This window comes from Mastigoproctus giganteus, chromosome 1 (assembly GCF_048544385.1).
Source record: "Mastigoproctus giganteus isolate SK-2022 chromosome 1, ASM4854438v1, whole genome shotgun sequence".
NCBI lineage: Eukaryota > Metazoa > Arthropoda > Arachnida > Uropygi > Thelyphonidae > Mastigoproctus > Mastigoproctus giganteus.
Window position 1 is genome coordinate 156,584,760 of NC_143575.1, and position 22,493 is coordinate 156,607,252.

Consider the following 22,493-nt stretch of genomic DNA (forward strand, 5'->3'; position numbering starts at 1 on the left):
AAGCTTATTCAGAAGACCTTTATGCCAAACACAATCAAAAGCCTTTGAAGTGTCAAGAGCAACTATTTGAGTTTCACCAAACTTTTCCACTGAATTTGTTCATAGACAGGTAACATAAGACAGTAACAGCAGTGGATCAACACTGATGGAATCCATACTGGCGATCGTTGATGAGATGGAAGTTTTCTAGATGGTTTAAGAGTTGGTGGTTAATTGATTTCTCCATTACTTTAGAAAGAATAGAAGTAATTGCAATGGGGCAATTACTTCTACTCTTTAAGAAGTAAATACAAGTATGATTAGGATGTGTCTAAGTTGAAGGTGATGAACCTAAAGATAGTGGTTGTATCACGAAATGATGGGGATGGAGGAAATGGCTTGGACTGGAGGTAGAACTGAAATAGGAGTAGTTCCTGTAATTGAAGCACTAGCGATGAGTTGTCTATATTTGGTGAAGGCTTTATGTGCAAAATCTTGCAGATTATTTTGGAGTCCAATAGAGAACACTCACTGCTTAAAGATAATGGTTGACACACAGCAGACAGAGGCCGGCTAAGATACAAGTAATATGGACAGGTGACAGAACATGCTGCCAGTCTTTTGGGCTGCCACAGTAACAGAGAGGAGAATCAGACAGGTTAAACATATCAAGTTTAGCGCAAAGAGAACCATGGCCAGTTAGAAGAAAAAGAGTATGGAGGCTCAGACTGAATCATTTTAGAACAGAATTTTGTAAGGCAAAGGACACAGACGTAATAAATTTTCTTGTGACAATACCTTTGGAAGAAGAAGACGACCACCAATCTTGCCATAGTTGAACTAGGTGGTTCCAGCAAAGAGTTTTTCCAGTTTTTAGATCACAGTGAATATTATTATGTCTAAAAATTCAATGGAAATGGCATGTCTAAGATAATAGCAGAAACCTCGATAAGTGATTTGGAGGTCCAAAGGTAGGCAACCATTTAAAATTTGTAGCACGGCAGTCGAAACTATGACAGGAAAAACTCAGCATTAAGAGTATGTCTTTGGATAGAGAAGTTTCTTTTTGATAGCAACTTTCTTAGTATACCAAAACCAGACACCAGCGCCATAGATACAAATCAGAACAAACCTTATACAAAAGATGAAGGGTATGATGGTGCGACAGACGAAGAAGTAGAAGTAGACTTGACCATTTTATCACGAAGGTGCAAGACATATTTCTGGAAGTTTAACTTACGATCTAGAATAATACCTAAAATCTATGTGAGTTAACCATGGAGAGAGAGAGAGAGTGCGAGTGAGCAATCAAAAAGTTTAACAGTCAGAGGCCTGAAAATGTTAAGGTTTCCCTTAAGATAAAGAAGTTTAATCTTATCAGGAGAAATGGTACGTTTATTAATAATGGACCAAGAGCACAGATCAAAAAAATGCATTGGGATGATAATTGGATGGGAGGAACCGTCACCCTTTTTAGGAATTGGGCAAATTTTGAAGAAGGGAAAACACCTGTGGAATAAGAAAGTGAAAAAAGGACAGGAGTAAGCTAAGGAACACAGGTTTTGAGAACAAGTGAAGAAATGCCATCAGGACCTGGTGCTTTCTTGGAATCAAGACTGTTCAAAATTCTTCTGTCATCTTTTTGATGGAAGACCAAAAGAGGTATTTAATGGAGTGTACTGGGAATGGTAGGAGGTGTTTTACCAAGATCATCAATACATGAGTTGGAAGAAAAGTAGGATGCTAGCAGGCTTTATCTTTGGCTGAAGTGGAAATAGAACCATCTGGTTTTGACAGAGATGGGCAAAAGTTGTGGCCAACAGCTTTAGCAAGACTAGAATGCTTGACTACCATTTGGACAATAAGCAAGTTTTCTACCCTTAGTCTGTTTGAAATCTAGTTTGAATGATTAATAACTGCATTACAATTTTCGTGGGCTTTGGTGTAAACAGAAAATCAACCTGAAGAAATGGATACAAGCAAATTGCAACATGCAACATTCTTATCTTGAATGGCCTGAGCACATTCTGTCAGTGTCGATCAACTGGCTTATGTTACCCACTTATGGACAAATTCAATGGAAAAGTTCGGTGAAACACAAGTAGTTGCTCTTGACATCTCAAAAGCTTTTGATCGTCTTTGGCATAAAGGTCTTCTAAACAAGCTTCCATCTTATAGTTTGCCAACTGTTTTTTGTAATTGGTTATCCAGTTTTCTCTATGATCGCTCACTGAGGGTGATGGTAGATGGCTCTCTGTCTTCTAACTTCTCCATTAATGCTGGTGTCCCCCAAGGTTCAGTTCTTCCCTCCACTCTTTTCCTCTTATGTATTAATGACCTTCTTCCATTGACTGGAAATCCTATCCATAGTTTTGCCGATGATAGCACATTGCATTCAACTTTCCATTTTGAGAAACCTTGCCCTGCTCAATCAGCTTCAACTTCTTGAATATCCACTATCAATTCCTTAAATGCCGATCTCCAGGTAATTCTTCATTGGGGTAAAGACCACTTAGTTGATTTCAATCCTTCTGAAACTCAGTCTTGTCTAATATCTCACAAAAAGGATTCTTCTGCTCCTATCCCTATCTTTGGTGACAATCCAATTTCTAGGCAAGTTGATATATCTCTTTTGGGAATTACTCTGACTTCTAATCTCTCTTGGCACAAGCACATTACAAATATTCCTTCCTCTGCATCTAAAAAACTTGGTTTTCTCTTTCACTCTCGGTGTTACTTTTCTTCCAAACAGCTGTTCACTCTGTACAAATTGCAAATCTGCCCTACCATTGTTCCCACATCTGGGGTGGTGCCCCCAAAACCTCTTTCAGGCTTCTAGATTCCATTCAGAAGAGGACAGTTAGGTTAATTAATGACTCCTCTCTAATAGTCTCTCTCCACTCACTGTCTCATAGACATAGACTGCTGCATGCCTTTTCTATAGATATTTCCATGGGCACTATTCTTCTGAATTGGCTTCTATAATTTCCGCTCTCTCTTTCAAAACAGTCCGAACACGTGCTACCACCAGCCAACATCCATTTACTGTTCAACTTAAAACTCACAGGACCAACTTTTTATCTTCCTCGTTTATTCATTCAACTGCCATTTTCTGGAACAACCTTCCTTCATATGTGTTTCCTGAAAATTACAGTCTACAGAAATTCAAGTCTAATGTCAACAAATATCTTCTTTCGTCTTCTCAACCTCCAACCTCAGCACGGTACTAAGTACTATAGGTTCTAATACCTCTTGTGTTTGGGGTTTTCATAAAAAAAAAAAAAAAAAAAAAAAAAAAAAAAAAATGTACAACACCCTGAAGATTGATCCTCACAAGTTCTGTGACAAGGATGCAGATCTCAGATGATACAGGACATGTGGCACCACATACAACTGTAGAAGCTTCCTGATTATCTCCTTCAGGATGGAACCTCCGTTGAATCCTACTTTGCTCCTCTACAGAGAAGAATTAATGTTTTAAATTATTATTTGTTTGTATGTATATGTGTTAGTTGTATATATTACGATACATATGTATTTATATGTCTCTAACTTTTGTTTGTGTCACTGTATGTATGTGTATGAGCTTTATTTGATCGCATTAGATGTTATATGTTGTATTATTTTATAGAAACTAAATGTTAAGTATGCATAATTTATGTACGACTTCTATGTTTGCTGTCAAAATTATAATGTACAAATGTATATAGGCACTCTCCTAGCTGAAGGCTGTTCAGGAGTTAAGCATATGCAATAAACTGAATAATAATAATAACACCTGTCTCCGTGAGGGTTGCTTCCCAGACACCTGGAAGCATGCAAATCTCCACCTCATCTCTAAGTCTTTTGCTGCTTCTGCTAATCATGTGACTGTTTACTGACCCATTGCACTATCCATCCTTGGGAAAGTACTCGAGAGATTTCTCCTCACCAGAATCCAAGCCAACCACCAAGATAAGGGTAAAGGTCTGACAGTTGAAGTAGGGCTTTAAACCAGGAGGTTCCACCACAGAAGCCCTGCTGCAACTTTGTGCAGTTAGAGAAGGCTCATGCTGTAAATATATCCAGGCTATCTTTGTAGATTTTAAGGCAGAATTTGATTTGGTCTGGTGGCCTAGCATCGTCAGAACGTCGGAATGCTCACCCAAAATCTACAAATGTATCAATAGCTACTTCACCAACAGGAAGGTTACCATCAAGACCCTTTATCACCAAATCACTGTCTAGAGGCTTTCCCCGGGGCTCCATCTTGGGTCCAGCCATATAGAACATGGCATTGGATGAGTGGCTCTCCAATAACTTTGATGGGACAACCATGTTTTCGTACATGGACGATCTTGTTCTTCTTGTTGAGGGGGGTGGAGCTGCAAGCCAATTCTGTTTTGAATGCTCTCACTGAATGGTCTGAGACTCACAAACTTACCATTTCCTCAACCAAAACGTATTTGATTAAAGGTACTCACCATATCCGTAGGCCACCCATCATCCAACTTTAAGGCACATCTATCAAATTGCACACAACCGTTAAATACCTTGGTGTCCTCGATCATAAATGGTTCTTCATACTGCATCTTGATTATATCAAGGACAAGATCACGAGATACACTACCATGGTGGCCCGCGTGACCAGAACAGACTGGGGACTTAAGGGCAGAACTCTGAAGCTCCTGTACGCTAAAGTCTTCTTCCTGATTGTTTCATATGGTGCCCCTGCCTGGTTTGCAGGGTTGAGAGAATCACCTTCACCGACAAACAACAAAATTTAACGTCTCTATCTCCTCCGATCCATAAGAGCTTGCAGAACTACCTCCACCCCAGCACTCCAGGTCATTTCCAGAAACCTACCTTCAGACCTTTACATTGCTTACTGCAGCATCTTACACTGCTCCAGAGGTAGGATTTTCTAACATTCCTGCTGGCGCACACATTGCAGCGCAAGATTCTTCCACTGAGTTTCTCCTCTGGTGGCCTGCTAACAAACTACCTTCAATTGGTATCTCTGCTGCTAGGTGCCTCCGTAGCCAGGTGGGCAGGAGCAGCAGTGCATAGTACATGCTTCTTGATTAGACCGGGGTTTGAGCCCATGACCACCGCATATCCTCGGAGCAATTAGGTTTTTAGGAGCATTAGCAACTAAGGCCATATTGTCAGTGCTTTTTGTGACAACAACTCTGCTGCTACCGATGCCAACCTTGCAACAGAGAAGAAGAGATTCTAGTCTGAAGTTTCCAACCTCTGGCAGTCCTGTTGGTCTGTAGAGCTCAAAGGCAAGATCACCAGAAAATTCTTTCCAGACATTATCACAAAAAGCACTGACTTGACTCACCCCCCCCCCCCCCCCGCCAACTTAGAGACCACCTTTATGCTCACTGGGCACAGATCCTTCATCAATTTAGTGCAGTGGATGATGACACATGCATCTGTGGTTTATTTAGATCTGAGACAATAACTCCTCCTTCAAAGCAACTTCCCTGCTCTCCAGCCTGTACACTCTGATTAAAATTAGAGAGAGAGAAATCTTCAATGCCTTCATACCCTTCTGTACTGCCCTTTTCAAGAGGAAGAGACACCTTCTGACTACTGCCCCACTGGAAACTGACTAGGTTTCTCTTCTGGAAAACCTCCTGGAGTGTCCCTGCTTTCTCTTTGAACTTGGGGCCATCTTCGTGCAAACCTGACCTGAGGTAGGATTTTCTAACATTCCTGCTGGCACACACACACATTGCAGTGCAAGATTCTTCCACTGAATTTCTCCTCTAGTGGCCTGCTAACCCTTTAGGGTAAGAGTAAATTTAATTTTAATTTAATTTTTTTTCCCTGCTGATGCCCTCCCCCAGGCATGGTATCTCCTAGTGCAGGCTCATTCTACTGCCTGCTCCTTTAATTTTTTTTATTTATTTTATCTTTAAATTTTTTTTTAATATTTTATATATTTTTTCCATTCATTACTTGACTGACTTTTGCTGTCCTCTAACCTTTCTTAAGAGTGCTCTCCCACTAATGGTTTTCCTACCCTCCTTTTCACCTTGGGACCTCCTCCCTTGAGGTCCCAGCTTTGCCTTCCCCTTTTTTCCCTATACCTCACTTAATTTCTTAAGTCCTTTCATTCCTTGCTCTGCTGGGGGGGGGATTGGACTCTAACAGAAGTCCCTCTACTGACCTGGTCCGGCTGCTTCTTTGTGCCATGGACAGATGCCGAAATGCCTCTTCCTGGTGATGGGGCCTTCCAGTAATTGAGAGGCCAGATGAACAATACAGCAACACTGTTTTCATGTAAACCTACACTACTCAAATGCTCATCTGGCCTTGGCAGACTTTGCCTCTTCACAGTGACACGGTTTTGTGGGGACCACTGGCACCACTGACAGATACACATTATGTCCACATTACTGTGCAATCTACATTCCACCATGGTTTAGGAAACTGTGGAAAGTGGGAGGATATTTTTGGAATTGCAGTTTCATGGACGATATTTTCTGTAATGTTCATAACGGCATCATTGATAGGCTCCTGACTGCAGTAATGTCAAAATTTGCATGATATTGAAAGGCATTCAGTCTGCCTGATCAAACTTCCACTGCAGTAGCCTAACAGGAAAACATGGCCTGGCATTAATCATGGGGAAGGTTCTCCTCCACCTCCCAATTAAGTGAAGGGGGAAAGAGAAGAGCAGCAGCAGATAGAATGATCAATGGCAGAAAACATACAGGTAGGCATGTGGAAGAAGGTGTTTGTTCCCACATTTAGGAGGGAGAGGTCAATGTCATTGAGCACATGTTCTATGACTCGTACCCTTCCATTGATGCTAGCACTACTCCACGGGTGTTATGTCCATTAAAATCTCCAAGAAGTAAGAAAGGGGAAGGCAACTTCATTACAAGATCATCAAGGTCTTTCTGAGAGATTTCAGTCCCAGGTGGCAAATAAATAGAGCAGATGGTTAACAAAAACCCCACTGTAAGGTGAAATGCAACAACCTCTATGCTGATTGTAAGTAGCAAAGGCTGAAATGGGGTCTGGTTGCCTTTGCTGGAGGGGATTAGCCACTCCTCCATGAGCAGAACCATCTGCAATTCTATCCTTACAAAATATTGTAATGTTATGCATGGTGGGGTCATCATTTGCCTTTCTTGGGAACTATGGGGTATTTCAGGATTCTTGTTCTTTTCTATAGCAACTTCTTTTGTTATTGGTGGAGAATTAGGAGATACCAATATGAGGGTGGTAGCCGATTTATCTTTCTGTGCAGGGTTTTTGTGAACTTAACAGGTAGCACGAAACAGGAATGAATGACCCTTTTGGTGCAATAGTAATTTCTGTTTGGGTTCCAATCAAACATTTTCCTGCTACCTTTTGGACGTAGATAGGTTTGATTACGTTCAAGGGGTCAGCTCTGCTTAAGTCTGAATTTCTTTTTCTCCTTTCTACTTCTGGCATACTTGTGAATAAGCAGGATGCTTTCCTTGGCAGTCAATGCATGACAGTTTTGAAGCTGAATACTGCATGCAAGGGCTACACAACAGGCCATTTGAGTGTCCATATTTCTGGCACTTAAAAATATCGTCAAGGATTTGGTACATATAGATGCACTGGACAGTTAATATAATCAGCTCTGATCTCATTAGGAGACGATGGTGAGTTAAGTGTCAAGATGTTATTTCTGGTGGAAACAAGTTTCCATTCCATATGCACGAAGATTTGTTTCGTTTCACAGCTGTCACTTTAATTCAGAACAGATTTCTTCTTCTGACACTTCCATAAGATCCCATTCTGCGATGACACTACGGGATGAGTTCAGTGTCTTGTGAGGGTAACAGTGATTGGTATTCCCCCCCCCCCCCACATAGATGTAGTTCAGAGGAGCTGTTCTGAATGTTGGTCACTTCTGGTCTCTATAAGAATCACCTGAGTGAAGCAGTTTGACAGATTTAGGAGAACCTGGATAAATGGTGACATTTTTCCTAAGGGCTTCTCACTAGCAGAGTGAATTATCAGGTAGAGAGATGTTGGACCTGATATAGCTTCTGTTTTCTGTCTCTTAGCAGAAGCAACATTATCTGGGTCAACATTCACATTTGCAGATAGGGACCGAGTTAGGGCCCCAGAAAAATTACGTTTTATCAGGATTCATGGACATGCACACATTGTCCTCTGATATTGCTGAAAGTACTAATGTAATGAAACAGAAAATGAAGAAAAGCAAGCACAGAAAATTTATGACCCAACACATTGGCCTAATTTTATAACTAGGGATATCCAGGTGTCTATTTTTAAAAAAGGACCAAGAAAAGTTTGAAAAGTAAATTTTTTGGCAGATGAAAATAGCAGAAAATTTCCCATAACATTTTATAAAAGCATTATGCCAAGTGGAGACGTTATCAACGGAAAGTGGCTTGTCTATTCTATAACAAAAAATTGAGTGTTTTGCTTTTGTTGCAAACTTTCTGACAACCTAGTTCTGTTTTGGAATCCGCTGAATATTTTGGATGGAAAAATGAAAGCGTTCATCTATTTGACCATGACAAATTGGAGGGGACATGTGACAACAATTATGCAGTGGTTTGAACTCAAACAAATATTAAAATTAGGGAGCACAATCAATAAAGGAAACCAAAAACTCGCTGGTGTAATGTTTCTGAACAATTCAGCTGTTCTGCATTTTTTTGGTGAAATACAACATGGCTTTTTGCAGTTCAGTAGATGGGTTACATAGTGGAAATTTTTTGGGACTTTCAGTAGAATTACTGAAAAATTTTGATCTTGTTATGCAGGATCACGTAAGAAGAATACTCAAACATGAAATTCACCAAAAAAAAGGAAAAAGGAAAACTTGAACTTATATCAATAATGGGCAGTAAGGTGAGGAAAACTATCGTAGCCAGAATTAAATCTGTGAAATATATATTTTTGTGATACTTGATTGTACACTGGATCAGAGTCACAAGGAGCAGATGTCACTAATAATTTGCTACATCTCAGTTGGAGAATCATCTGTTCCAGCAGGAATTTACGAGCACTTCATAAATTTTCTGGAAGTGGAAGAAGGTACCAGTAAACATGTACTTTGAAGTTTTGCTAGCTGAATTAAATAGATTGGATCTAGAAATTTCAGATATTAGAGGCCAACAATATTATGATAATTGTGCCAATACAAAGCAGCAGAGATTGGGTGTACAAGGACATCTCTTACAGATAAATCCTAGAGCATTTTTGTTCTCTGCACTTGTAATAGCTATAAGCTGCTTCTTTGTGATACAGCAAAAACTTGTCAATGAACAACTTTTTGTAAATTCAATAAAAATATGTTGGTTAAACCAATCTGTAATACTAGATGGGAGAGTTCAGTTGACGGTGTTAAAGCAATATGATACCAGGCTGTTGAAGTTTATGATGTACTTTTTGAAATGGTGGAGCAAATTCATGAGCTCGTAATGAAGCTGAATCTTTATGCAATTAAATTTCAAATTTCATTGTAGCAGTGGTTGTTTGGTATGAAATTTTATTTCAGTTTAATTATGTAAATAAAGAATTGCAATGTCAATCGGCTCACTTAGTCCACACTCGAGAGTATGGAATGATCAGAAAACATTTGGCTTTTTATATAACTTCCATGAATTGAAAAAGCCCATATTACATGAAAATAGTTTTTATTTAAAAATGATTTTAGTTGATAATAAACATCGGGATCTTGATGGTTTCATGCTTGCCAAAGAATTGGAAGCATTAAAGTAAATCGCTCTAGCACAGCTCCATAAAGATCCACTGGGAATTTTACAGTTTTTATTAATTGATCAGAGACATACAGACTTTCCAAATACATTCATTGCTCAGAGAATAATTCTGATCCTATCCGTAACTGTCACATCTGGGGAAAGAAGTTTTTTGAAACTTAAGTTGATTAAAACCTTTTATATAGTCTACAATGCTACAAAAGCATCTTACCAACTTGGCTATTTTATCAATAGAAAATGACATTTCTTGTGAGATGGATTATGGCAACATAATAGAAGAATTCTCTGCAAACAAAGCCTGCAAAATATAATTTTTATTTCGTTGTCCCCCCCTCTTCGTTTGTATATTTTTGTATATTGTTAGTAAATATATTGCCAATAAATTTTGAATTCAACCCTTCATTGTATTAGACATGCTTGTGGCCACTCATTAAAAAAATGATTTTAGACTATTATATGCAAGCTGTGTGTGCAGTAGGTTATACGCTAAATGATGGGCTAACAGCTTTCTGCTTTGGCCTTGCATAAATATAGTTGTTGAATGGGTCTTGCACTATTACAGAGCCTTATTCTTAATGACAGTCTATGGAATGGAGAGATGTTATGTTCTAGTAGAGGTGGTGGTGGAAGATAAAATTTCTGGAACACAGGTATGTGTTTCAGATAGGAAGAGGTTAATTTTCGTAAATTTCTTATAGAGAGAGAGAGATGACACTAGTAATAAAGGTAATGTGTAACTTTAACTAAGCTAAGCATAATAAAACTTTATAGGACATGAGAGTGTGTCTAAAAGCATTCCTAATAACATTGCATCATGGTAGCATTCTTAATAACACTACAGCATGGTAATGGAAGAATGCATTAACAGCTTATAGTGTCAATGAAGTCTACTGACAGCTTATTGTGAGAAAAATTTGTGAACATCCACAGTTGTATTTGATCATATATACTATGAAACAATATTGTTTACTGACCATACCAATCACTGCAAACCTGCTTATAATACCTTTATTCTTCTTCTTTTGATCTTCGGCCATTCTACAATAGTGAAAATTTTAAATTGCATAACTTTGTAGCTCCATGCACTTAAACATTTGTAGTCAGCCATATTTTGATATTTCTGATTTTTTTCCCCTTTGTTGGTCAGCTCTGTAGCCATTTTTTAATATTTCTAATTTTTTGCCCTTTGTTGGTTGCTCTCTAGATCCTTAAATGTATTAAAAAAAAAAAAAAAAAAAGCCCTAGTGGCTGTTTGGGAGTAGTACAATCAAAAGCAGATATCTTTTATAATTTTTTTTCTTTCTATTGATTACGCTATAAGCTTCAGGGAAACAACATAACGTATTTGCATCTTTTTAAACATGTATAATACAATTATTGTTAACACTTTTTTTTTGTCAGCAGTTATCTTCTGTTCTTTTTTTTTTTTTGTAAAATCATCCCATTTTTAATTTTTAGAAATATTTATCACTCCATAAGCTGGCCAGCTGACGTAAAGAAATTAATAAAAACGGTTTCTCTTGTTTCTTATAGTAATTATTCATTCTCTTATGGGGTGATAATATAAATTTCGATAAACACTTGTCAAATGAAGTCAAAGCATCTGAAATTGAAATGCTTGCTGGCTGAGTGCACAGAGAGGTAATGAACATGCATTTGAGCACATAGCTTCTTCGACTTCTTGCACTTTGCTCAAGTGTTAATTGCAGAAATTACAAAGGAACAGAGTTGCTGAAAAGAGCTATGCTGGAGGGGATGGTACCATTCTATTTTTTATCTTTTCCATTGCGGCCAGGAAAAAATATTGCATGTGGTTAAAAAATAATCACAGATTAACTATTGGTTCTCAGTATGCAGAGCAAAGGTGTCCCTCACATGATTAAAAATATATTTAATTTTTAATTCTAACTAATATCACTGAATTCCTCATTAGTAATTTTCCACTGACATAAAATAATAAGTTTGTGTAAATTAAAAAAAAAAATTAAGATTTCAAACAAATGTACAAGGGGTGATCATTTAATTCGCAGACTGGTGCAAGATTTTATGTTACCAACGCGAACTTTCCATTACTGCCAGTAGAGGTGCTCTCCCTGATTGCTATTGAGCAGATGTTTTGTGCACATGCCAGTACTTATCGAGTTAGTGTTGGTGAAGAGTGTTTAGCTGCATGTCACTGATGATTGTTTTGAAGCAAATATCATGTCGGACATACAGACTAAACAGCGATATGTGATTCGTTATTGTGTCAGACAGGGCTTAAATGCATTGGAAACAGTTAATGAGATGTATGAAGTGTATGGTAATGAGCATTTTGGTAGACAGCCATATTTTGGTGTCAAGCCCCATATGGCTAATTTGTGCAGGCAGTGATCACTGCCATAGGTGTTGAGGTTCTGTATGATTTCTTCCTGTTTCTACATCTGAAAAAAAGCTCTGAAAGGCAAGCGATTCTCCAACACAATGATGCTTGCAGAGCCACAACAAAAGCACTTTGCAGTCTTTCAAAAAATGGCTGGCAAGAAACATTTAATAATGGGTACAATTTCAAGAGAGAGTATTTCAAAAAGAAAAATCCAAAGAAGATTTAGATGATGTCAATTAAGATAAGATCTTGCACCAATCCATGAATTAAATGATCATCCACGTATGTTCAAGAACAGCTTTAATAATTTATAACAGATTAATAATAGTGAAATTATTAATACTGTACATTCTTCTTTACTACACAAAGCTTGAAAATGAAAAAATGATTATTATAATTTTAGTTTTCTCATAAATTGCTAACTTTTCAATATCAACAAATTGTGTAGCGTGACATTATAATTTCTATTATTCTTTTACATAGAGTTAAATTTCTCCTAGTATTAAATATTTAATAATGCAACTGTATATAAAAATTTACCTGGACTAAAGAGTACAATGGCTTTGAGGTAAGCATATTCATGTTCATCAATCTGAAGGCGCAACATGGAGTTCACAAACTCTTGTAGTTTGCAGATATGGTCAGTGACTTGTTTCACTCGGGCTACTGACAACCGGTCTACAGATTCAAAAACAAACAGCCAGCTCAATCTCTTATATACATATATAGAAGCATTTTATTGTTACTCAGTAAGCTAAGGTAAATAATTTTTCAGAAATGCTTTAATAAGGAATTTAGATAATAAAATTATGCTTCCTAAGGTCTGTCTTCTACAGTGTAATCCTAATAATAAATTACTTCCACTGCTTTTCCTCAGTTTTGTATAACAATTATCACTAATTGTAAGTCTTCCAATTTTTTGTTCCTTCTAAAAGTTCATGCCTAGCAAAGTCAGCTTGCTTGCACAAAGACACCAAGCAGACTGTGAAGACTTTTTGGACTGTCAAAAGCCGATACCACATTATCTTCTTCATTGTCTGTAGGAGGTTCAGCCAAAAATAAGTAATGGTTGGTGGGTAATAACTCAAAAATATAACTTATATACAAAATTATTTTAGTGGCAGTTAACTTTAACAGTAATTTGTTGCTACATCTAATCAAATCTTTGCCTTTATAAGGTATTAAACTAGGACAAATATAAATTATGTCCATTTCTATAGCAATTTTCTTTTCTTCTATTTTCCTTTTTATATCAATCAACTTGTGTCATATGGATGGTCACGCTGGCTGAAATGTATAAAAGCAGTGTAACTGGCACTTCTGATGAGCTCAGTGAAGTAACAGTTTTGATTCCTTGATTATTTATAATGCAGACAAAGTAGAGTAGAATCTTCAAAAAACACACACTGCTATCTTTGCTGTAGCCTGTGGTCATTTATGATATTGACAGATGGTGACATAGCTCTTATAATCTTTACCCTGTTGGAAAGTGTGTGAATAGCCTGGTGAGCTGGGCTTGATGAGTCTTCTTTGTTGTAGGACATTTTTGGTTTATTCTTGTGTGCTGATATACATAACTTCTCGCAACACATTCCTGTGAATTTTTGCCAGGATGACATGGGGAGCTTATTCAAACTGGAAGAGGATTAAGCCTGAACACTGAGGTCAGATCATATTGTTACAGCTGGTACAGAAAATGTCATCAGTCATGTGACAACAGAAAACATTTCTGTGTTGAGTTTAGGGCTTTTCTGTTCCTGTAGTGGAAGCTCTCCTAGCCAGAGAAGTTCACTGGATAGTTTGGAGTTGTACACTGTGAAACACAGGTTAGGTATCAGATACTACAATGCAGTGAGAAAGGTCAGCAGCAGGAAAAGGCTAGCAGGCAGCTAAGGCAGCTTTCAGAATAAAGCTATGTTGACGTAGTTGCAAACATTAAGCCCCTTGAGGGCTAAGGTGCCCCTTGCTGGTTATAATTCTTGCCTTATAAAAGCAAGCATTATAACCAGCCATATCAATTCATATTTGCTTGGCATATAAGCACACACACTTCATTTACCCATTCCCTCTAATAATTTGTTTATTAGAAATGGAGTTGAAATGGGGTCTAGTTGCTCCCCAAGGATAGCAACTCCTCTATACACAGGCCCATCCCAATTCTATCCTTATGTATAATAATATTGTGCAAGCATTTTCATCTGTCTTCACACATTTTCCTGCAAACAAAAGCAAACTGGTTTATGATTTGATGTTGTCAGTATTTTGCTGGAATTAGCAGCAAATCCGCTGTCAATATTTAGGTTGGATTTGTCAGTCAGTTTCCAGAGCACTGAAGGCTTGTTTTTCTTAGCCTTGGATTTAACTTTCTAGGAGAATTATGGATGCCATCCTGCCTTATTTTCCTCTTCAAAGAGTTCCAAGACTAATTCAACTAGTACCTGCTTCACCTCAACATTAAATTTTTTTTCTTGGTTTCTATATAGAGATGATGTCAGGTTTTTAAGGCTTTTCTGTACCACTTTTTTTTTGGTAGCAGTGGAGCATTAGGAGGAGCAGATATAGGAGTAAGCTGATTTTTGAGTTTTTGAGAGCTTAATAAGTAGAGTGTGATGAGAGTAAAAGATTTTTTGGGTGGGATACTCATTTCAGTTTGAGTTCCAATGAAAATTCTTTCTCTGCTACCTTTTTGGGTGTACAAAGATTTTATGGTATTAGAGGTTTCACTGCTTTTCTTGCCTCCTAGTATGATATGTTCAGGTCTGCCTTAAGGCTGTATTTCTTTTTCTCCCTCCCACATTTGACAATCTCAGGAGTTTGCAGGGTGCTCACCTTGGCAGTTAATGCAGATGGGTTTTTTAGTTGAACAAGATTAATTTTCTAGTACTTTGCATCATATTGAGTGTTCCGGTTCCTTGCATCATATCAGGGGCACCAGAACAGACCATTTATCCATATTTCTGGCATTTAAAACACTAATATGTAAATATGTATCCAGTACATGAATGAGCACGTCAATAATGTATTAAATCCTTAAAGGTTCTGATATATATTGACATACTAGGTAGTTAAGATACCCAGTCTTGATTGAATTAGAAAACCTTGATGACTTGAAGGTAAGGATGAGGTTTCTAGTGAGTACTAGATTCCCATCCTGGCATATGAATATTCATTTTGCAGCTGTTTCACTCCTAGGGTTATTAGGATTTTGAGAACTTATTCAGACACCGAGAAGATCCCACTCCAAGATTACGCTTCAGGATAAGTTGTGCCCTGAAGAGTATTATAAAATCAACCGTCCCCAATGGATGTTTCTCAGAGAAACCGTTCTAAGTGCTTGTGGCTTTTGGTTTCAACAAGGATGTCAGCAGAACAAAAACATCTGTTTTTGGGGAGCTTATCAGTTCATCTAAACAAGTCTTTGTAAACGAGGGTGACATTTTTCCTACATTTCACTTGTTGAATGTATGATCAGTTGCATGAGATCAGTACCAAGGTGCTGTACATGATATACCTTCCAATCTGGGTCTCTTATATACCTTCCAATCTGTCTCATTGGTATTTTTTTTTTGTTTTCAATATTCATTAATGATATTGATGAAGGTATATTTGGGCTTAATGTCTAAGTTTACAGATGATAAAAAGGTTCGCAGGATAGTTAATGTGAGTAATCAGGGTGAGCTACTACAACAAGATCTAGGAAACTGGGTCGACAGGCTGAGAAATGGCAGCTAAAGTTTAGCTTGACAAATGCAAGGTAATGCATATGGGTAGCAGTAATCTCAGAATTATCAACTGTGTGGTACTACATTCAGGGTAGTGATCTTTGCTACCAGGGATAAGGACGTGATTATCCCTTTGTACAAGGCCATGGTTAGGTCACACCTTGAATACTGTGTACAGGTCTGCAGGCCTCACTCTAGAAGGATGTAGATCTGTTGGAATGGGCAAACAGAAGGTCAACCAGATTAGTGATGGGAACAAAAGACAGTGCTCTTATCCAGAACTGCTTCAGTTCTGAAAATTGAATTGTGGCACATGGGAACCTGTGGGGAGATCTGATTGAGGTGTTTAAGGCATTGAATGGATTAAATAAGCTGAATGTTAATGGTGTTCTTCCTCTTGTTGAGACTAAAAAGACATGAGCGAGCATAAATTCAAGTTGAGGATGGATGGTTGCAGGATAAACGTGCAAAAGTTTGCCTTCAGCAGGTACTTGATTGCTGGAACGAGCTACCATTTGTTGCTGTGGAAGTGGATGGTTTGAATAAATTCAAGAACTACTCAAATTTTTGGAGGATATGACGAGTGAAGTGTGGAGTTTATACTTGTTTTTTTTTTTTTGGCTGATGCTCTATAAGCTTGCTTTCTTGCATAATTTGCCACTACTACTACTACTAGTACTTCAAATAAAAAGACATTAGGATTTTATGTAATCACAATCCCTTCATTTAGAAACACCGCATTTCAACTTTCAACATGAAAATACTTAAGTGATAAGATCATTACATGAAAAAGACTAATCCTCTGGAAATACTTATTAACTTTTTGTTAATCACCAGCAATAAATATTTGTTGCTTTTTGTATCTTCTTATGGGCTTCTTTATTTTGTATGTGTTACTAAGTTATATTGTTTTTAATTGTATAAACAGTGAAAGTCCCAGAGACTACACAATATTGTTTACATTCTTCATTTTGGCTGACCATGTCCAGTTTGTCATGTAGTGGAATACTTTTTCATTACAATGGAAGTTATATATTTCAGTTTTATGAATGAATTATTATATTAAAATGGCTTTTGCTTCAAGTATTATTATTATTAATGCTGAATTGAATATTATAATATAGTTGTACTGTGCTATAATGCAGTTCACTCAATGCCTAGTTCCTGTATTGCTGTGTATCTTTTGATCCCCCCCACCCCAATGATCTGTTTCCTCAGATGGCCCACTCCAAACATCTTGGGAGAAGTTACCCATTAGCAAGTGTGGGGATGCCTGAGAGGTCGTGTCAAAAATCTTTTTAATCTGATTTTGCAATAAACTGCAACTCACAGTGCATTCCTTCAGAGTTTTCTTTTATTTCAAGTGACATTTAACTGACATTGTAATTAAGAAAGAATGGCTGAATTGATGGGCAAACTGGAAATGCTGCGAAGCATTTCCTAATTTATGACAAAGAGAAAATTTGAAATCTGTTTGTTTATTGCCCCAAAAGTTTTTTCCATCAGTAATTTACATTTCTGTTAATTTTCTGCAGATATTTATAGTGGCACAAGGTTCTTCACCCATGACTGTAAAATGCATAAGAAATGAGGCACGACAGTCACGTGCCTCATTTCTTATGCATTACAAAAACATACACTTTAAATATACACCCTTCCCCCCTGGCAGTGTTATTGGAAAAAGAGCACCCACTCAGTGGTTCTAATTAGCCAAAGTTTATTGAAGTGTTCTCTATAAAACTTCTCTTCAGGAACTGTTGTTTCCTGACAGGGAGTTGCTTTTAGTTGTACACTGTGCAGTAGCACTGCTACTTTTTTAGTTTGGGTTCCTAATAGGTCTGGTTTATATTTTATGGCTTTAAAGAGATCGAGGGAATAAGGTAGTGCCAATAATGAAGGTGAAAAGCTACTGGTAAAACTTGTCGAAAATAAATTGGACAATCTAAAAAAGACTGGATTTGGGACAGTGTTGGATATACAATAGATTATTTACAATAACAGGCTTGTTAATTTGAAGGTAAGTTTCTTGCTTTTCTTGAATAGATATTGTACTTATGTTTCACTGCATAACTTATGTATCTAATGTTTATATTTAAAGTTTTAAATATTTACGATACGTACTGTTATACAGGATGTCTCAAAAATATTGGTACAAACATTTAGGGGAGGTAGGTAACATCTAAAGGAATGTGAATCGCATAGGAACCCATAACCGGAAATGTCACGGTAAGTCGGTAGATGGCACTGTTCATCAGTTTGCGAGAGGGAAAATTTCTGGTTTACTCATTCAAGCAGTAGTCACCGCACGAAGAGCATGCATCGATATACGAAACTGTGAGCTGGCAGACATGCACCTAGTGTATGGATTAGCAGAGGGCAATGGACAAACTGCTCAACGAATTTATGAAAAAAGCTTCCCAGACAGACATGTATCGGACAACCGTTTGTTTGCACGTGTGCATCAAAATTTGTGCGATTATGGGTCATTTAGAGGTAACAGGAGTAGTGAGGGCAGACCACATTCGACGCAAACTCCCGCCATAGAAGAAAGTGTGCTGAATGCCATCCAAAATAATCCAACTACCAGCACACGTGCCGTTGCCTCTGCTTTAGGGGTGTCTTGTTGCAGTGTACAGCGTGTCTGGCACGACGATTCCTTACACCCCTTTCATCTCCAAAGGGTTCAGTTCAGTTACTGCTCCCCCAAGACCATCCTGCACGTGTGGCTTTTGCGCAGTGGTTTCTCCAAGAAAGTGTTCAAGACTTGAATTTTACAGCCTATGTTTTGTTCACGGATGAGGCTTATTTCACTCAGGAAGGCTAATTCAATCAACACAATGCTCATGTGTGGCTCACGACACCCCACATGGTGTGTGCCCCCATGCAGCACAACTTCGCTTTGCAATAAATGTGTGGGCAGGTATGGTCGGTGACTGCTTAGTCAGCCCATACCTGTTACCATCCCGCATGAACTCCGCTAAATATTGGATCTTTCTTGAGCAAGTTCTACCAGGGTTACTTGACGATGTTCCAGCAAATGTGAGACACAACATTTGGTTTCAACATGACGGGGTGCTTGCCCATTATGGAAGGTGTGTTCATGATGTTCATGACCATTTGAACAGGCGTCACTGGATCGGCCGTGGTGGACCCGTTGCCTGGCCCCCACGCTCACCTGATTTATTGAGCCTTGATTTCTTTCTGTGGGGTGCCCTCAAATTTATCATGTATGAATCGCCTGTGGAGACGGAAATGGATCTCGTGGTGAGACTCGTCTGCACTGCTGCTACTGTCAAAGAAACTCCATGTGTGTTCAACCGTGTCTGCCAATCCATGCTGTGTCGGTGTCACGCATGCATCGCATCTCATGGTGGAACTTTCGAGCATCTGTTGTAACATCATGAAATGCATCCATCTTGTATACTCCATTGTTAATATAATGTCAAATAAATGTTTGCCACTAATGTCTTGTGCCTCTGCTACTACTTTCCCGTGACATTTCCGGTTATGGGTTCCTATGCGATTCACATTCCTTTAGATGTTACCTACCTCCCTTAAATGTTTGTACCAATATTTTTGAGACACCCTGTATAGAGAAATGGAGCCAAAATCAGCCAGAGACCAACCAGTTAAAATTATTTAATTTATATCCTATTGTTAAATTTCCAGCACTTAACACAAATCCACTTAGCACTCTGTTTTTATGGCCTGAATTAAGAGTACCAAGTGGCTGTATAAATATTAAAATGGTTAGTAACGAATACTGTTTATTATTATTATAAAAATTCCTTTAATGGGCAATTCTCTAAAATGGGCACCTTGTTGTGGATACAGGCTTGAGCCAGGGCCAAAAGTACTGGAAATTACATTTCAATAGGATTTGCAATGAAGGTAAAGGTCATTATGATAATACTAATTAGACTTGTGATGGCCATGGATTACTCACAGAGCAGATGATATAATATGTTGTTAATATGCTCAAAAATGCTGGTAAGGAATATTTATAAGCTTATTTGGATCTAGTGCAGTTCCCATTGCATGCATCACTTAACAAGGCAATAAAATTGCCAAACTGAGAGAGTGATGCTGTTGCTAACTTTTTAAGAAACAAAATTTATTCCTCTTTGTGGCAGGGCTGTATTAAGAAAATCAGAGAGGGGGAGGGGATTTTGACCCATTAAAGGGTGGAGAGTGTATCCTATTACATTAAAAGAATTCTATGTGCAAAAATGATGAATATTAAAATGAAATTGCCAAAATGAAATAATCCAAACAAGGCAACTTTATTCATTTTTACTAAAGTTAATTAATTGAAACACAAATGTCTAATGATAATAATACTCTGAGTAATCATCAGTTTCAGCAAATTTAATTTTTCCAAATAACAGAAACTAGCTATACTGACCTCTGTATAGTGGGCACTTTCTTCTGATTAAAATGTCTGTTTTAGAGAGGTTTCACTGTATTTATTATTTATTACAAATGGAAGTAAGTTATTATTCATTAGTGCTATCATTGTCATTGATTTCCATGTTTCAGACATGCAAACTGTACATGCAATGAATGCCATACGAGCAACAAAAGAAAAGTGTTATATTATTCACATTCAACTTTTTCATTAAAATATTAGCATTAGTAGAGGCAAATGATGCAGAAAAGCAAGCTTAACCGGAAAAAAAAAAAAAAAAAAAAAAAAAACCCCATTTCACCCCTCCATTCGTTCCAAATGCCTGTCCAGCTCAGCCTTAAATTTATTTAGGATATTAGCTTCCCAACAAAAGATGGAAGCCTGTTCCCCCAATCAACTACCTGCTCGCCAAAGGCAAATTTCCACACATCTATTCTACAACTACTTTTCCTCAATTTGAAACTGTGCCCCCTCAGGTTCTTAGTCTGAGCAAGAGGAAGAATCCCATCAGCATTCAACTTGCTCAACCCATTCAAAGCCTTAAACTTAAGCCTTTCTTGTTATGAGCACCCCTCTGTTGCCCTTCTTTGTACTCATTCTAGCAACTCTGCATCCTTCCTAAAATGAGGCCTCCAGATCTGTACACAGTACTCTAGAAGTGGACTGACCACTTCCTTATACAATGGGATAAGAACCTCCCTGTCCCTGCTAGCAAAATTCCTATATATCATTGACAAGACTCCATGATCTGCCCCGGCAGCCCATCTGCACTACTCAGCGAACTTCATATTTGACTGCATAATTACCCCCCCAGGTCTTTCTTCACTTTCCACTTCCCTAAGTGCAGTACCACACAGTTGGTATGTTTCTCTTTGGTTATTGCTACTATTATGCAGTACTTTGCATTTGTCAATGTTAAACTTCAGTTGCCACTTATCAGCCCATTTTCCCAACTTATCTAGATCCAGTTGGAGTAGAATACTGTTTTACTGTCATTAAAAACCCTGATAATTAATGTATCATCTGCAAACTTGGACACTTAAACATGATATACATTTATCATATCATTGATAAATATACAAAACAACAATGGGCCCAACACCGAACCCTGGGGAACTCCACTAATAACATTTGTCCACGAAGAGCAGTCCATTGTTTACCACTCTCTGTCGACTCCCACTCAACCATTCCTTTAGCCATTGTAGCAACTTACCCTTAATGATATACCTCTCCAATTTGTACAGAAGTCTTCCATGTGCAACAGTATCAAAAGCTTTCCTGAAATCCAAGTGTATGATATCAAAATTATTTTTTGCATTCAGTTCCTTTGTGACCACATTATAGTATCCAATCAAATTGGTGAGACAAGACCTCACTTTAACAGAGCCATGCTGTGTGTCTTTTACTGCAGTCTTGTCTAGATGATCCTGCAATGCTTCTTTAACCAGTGATTCCATTACACAAGTTAAACTAACAGGTCTGTAGTTACTTGTGTCACCTTTTGAACCCACTTTGTGAATGGGTGACACATCTGCACATCTCCAGTCCATGGGGACTCCGCTGAGTTCAAGGAAGCTCTCATAAATATGGCTAAGGGTTTGCTTACTTCCTTTGCTGCCTCCTTTAATATAACTGGATAGATGCCGTATTGCAGGAGGTTTTCTATATTTTCATCAGTGAGTGCCTGTTTCTTGGCTTGAGGAATGTTAATGGGCTAAAAGCACTTTCACAAATTCAAGTTGACCCAAACTTCAACAATTTCTCCTCCACTTTGCTCTCTGTTATTAAAAAATCACTTAGCCCCCCCTGTTAGCATTTGATAAACTTCTGGCACTCCCCTCATTGAATGACTTGTCTTGTGTGAATGTAGATGCAAAATACTCATTCAGTTTATCAGCTACCCAAGCATGATCATCAATAGTCAACCCATCTATGTTAAGTGGTCCAATCTGATTCATCCCTTTCCTTCTAGAGTTTACATAAGTAAACAACTGTTTGCTGTTTTTCTTTGCATCCTTTGCCAAAGATTTCTTGTAATCTGCCTTCACCTGCCTAACTTCCTTTGTGACTTGATTACAGGCTAGTTTATATCTGCCATAGGCTTCTGTGTCACTTGATACTTTATATGCATCCCATACATTTTTCTTCTCTGCCATGAGCCTCATTAATTCATCTGACATCCATTTAGGCCTAAACCTTGAACAGGTTTAGGCTTAAATTGGCCTATATGTTAATTTAAAAGTGTTTTCTAAAATACTGTATAAATTTTTTGTTCTGGAATAATGCCA

At 38.0% G+C, this 22,493-nt stretch overlaps 1 protein-coding gene across 4 annotated transcripts in view; it reads right to left on the reverse strand.

Moving 5' to 3' along the window:
* Nucleotides 1-22,493, reverse strand: part of LOC150091209 (nuclear receptor subfamily 2 group C member 2-like) — a 595,426-nt gene that overhangs the window by 45,037 nt on the left and 527,896 nt on the right. For all 4 annotated transcript variants that reach the window (XM_090374734.1, XM_090374740.1, XM_090374722.1 and 1 more), the window contains one exon: nt 12,616-12,753. In XM_090374734.1, coding sequence (XP_090230860.1) covers nt 12,616-12,753 — 138 coding nt within the window. The remainder of the gene's footprint in view (nt 1-12,615; nt 12,754-22,493) is intronic.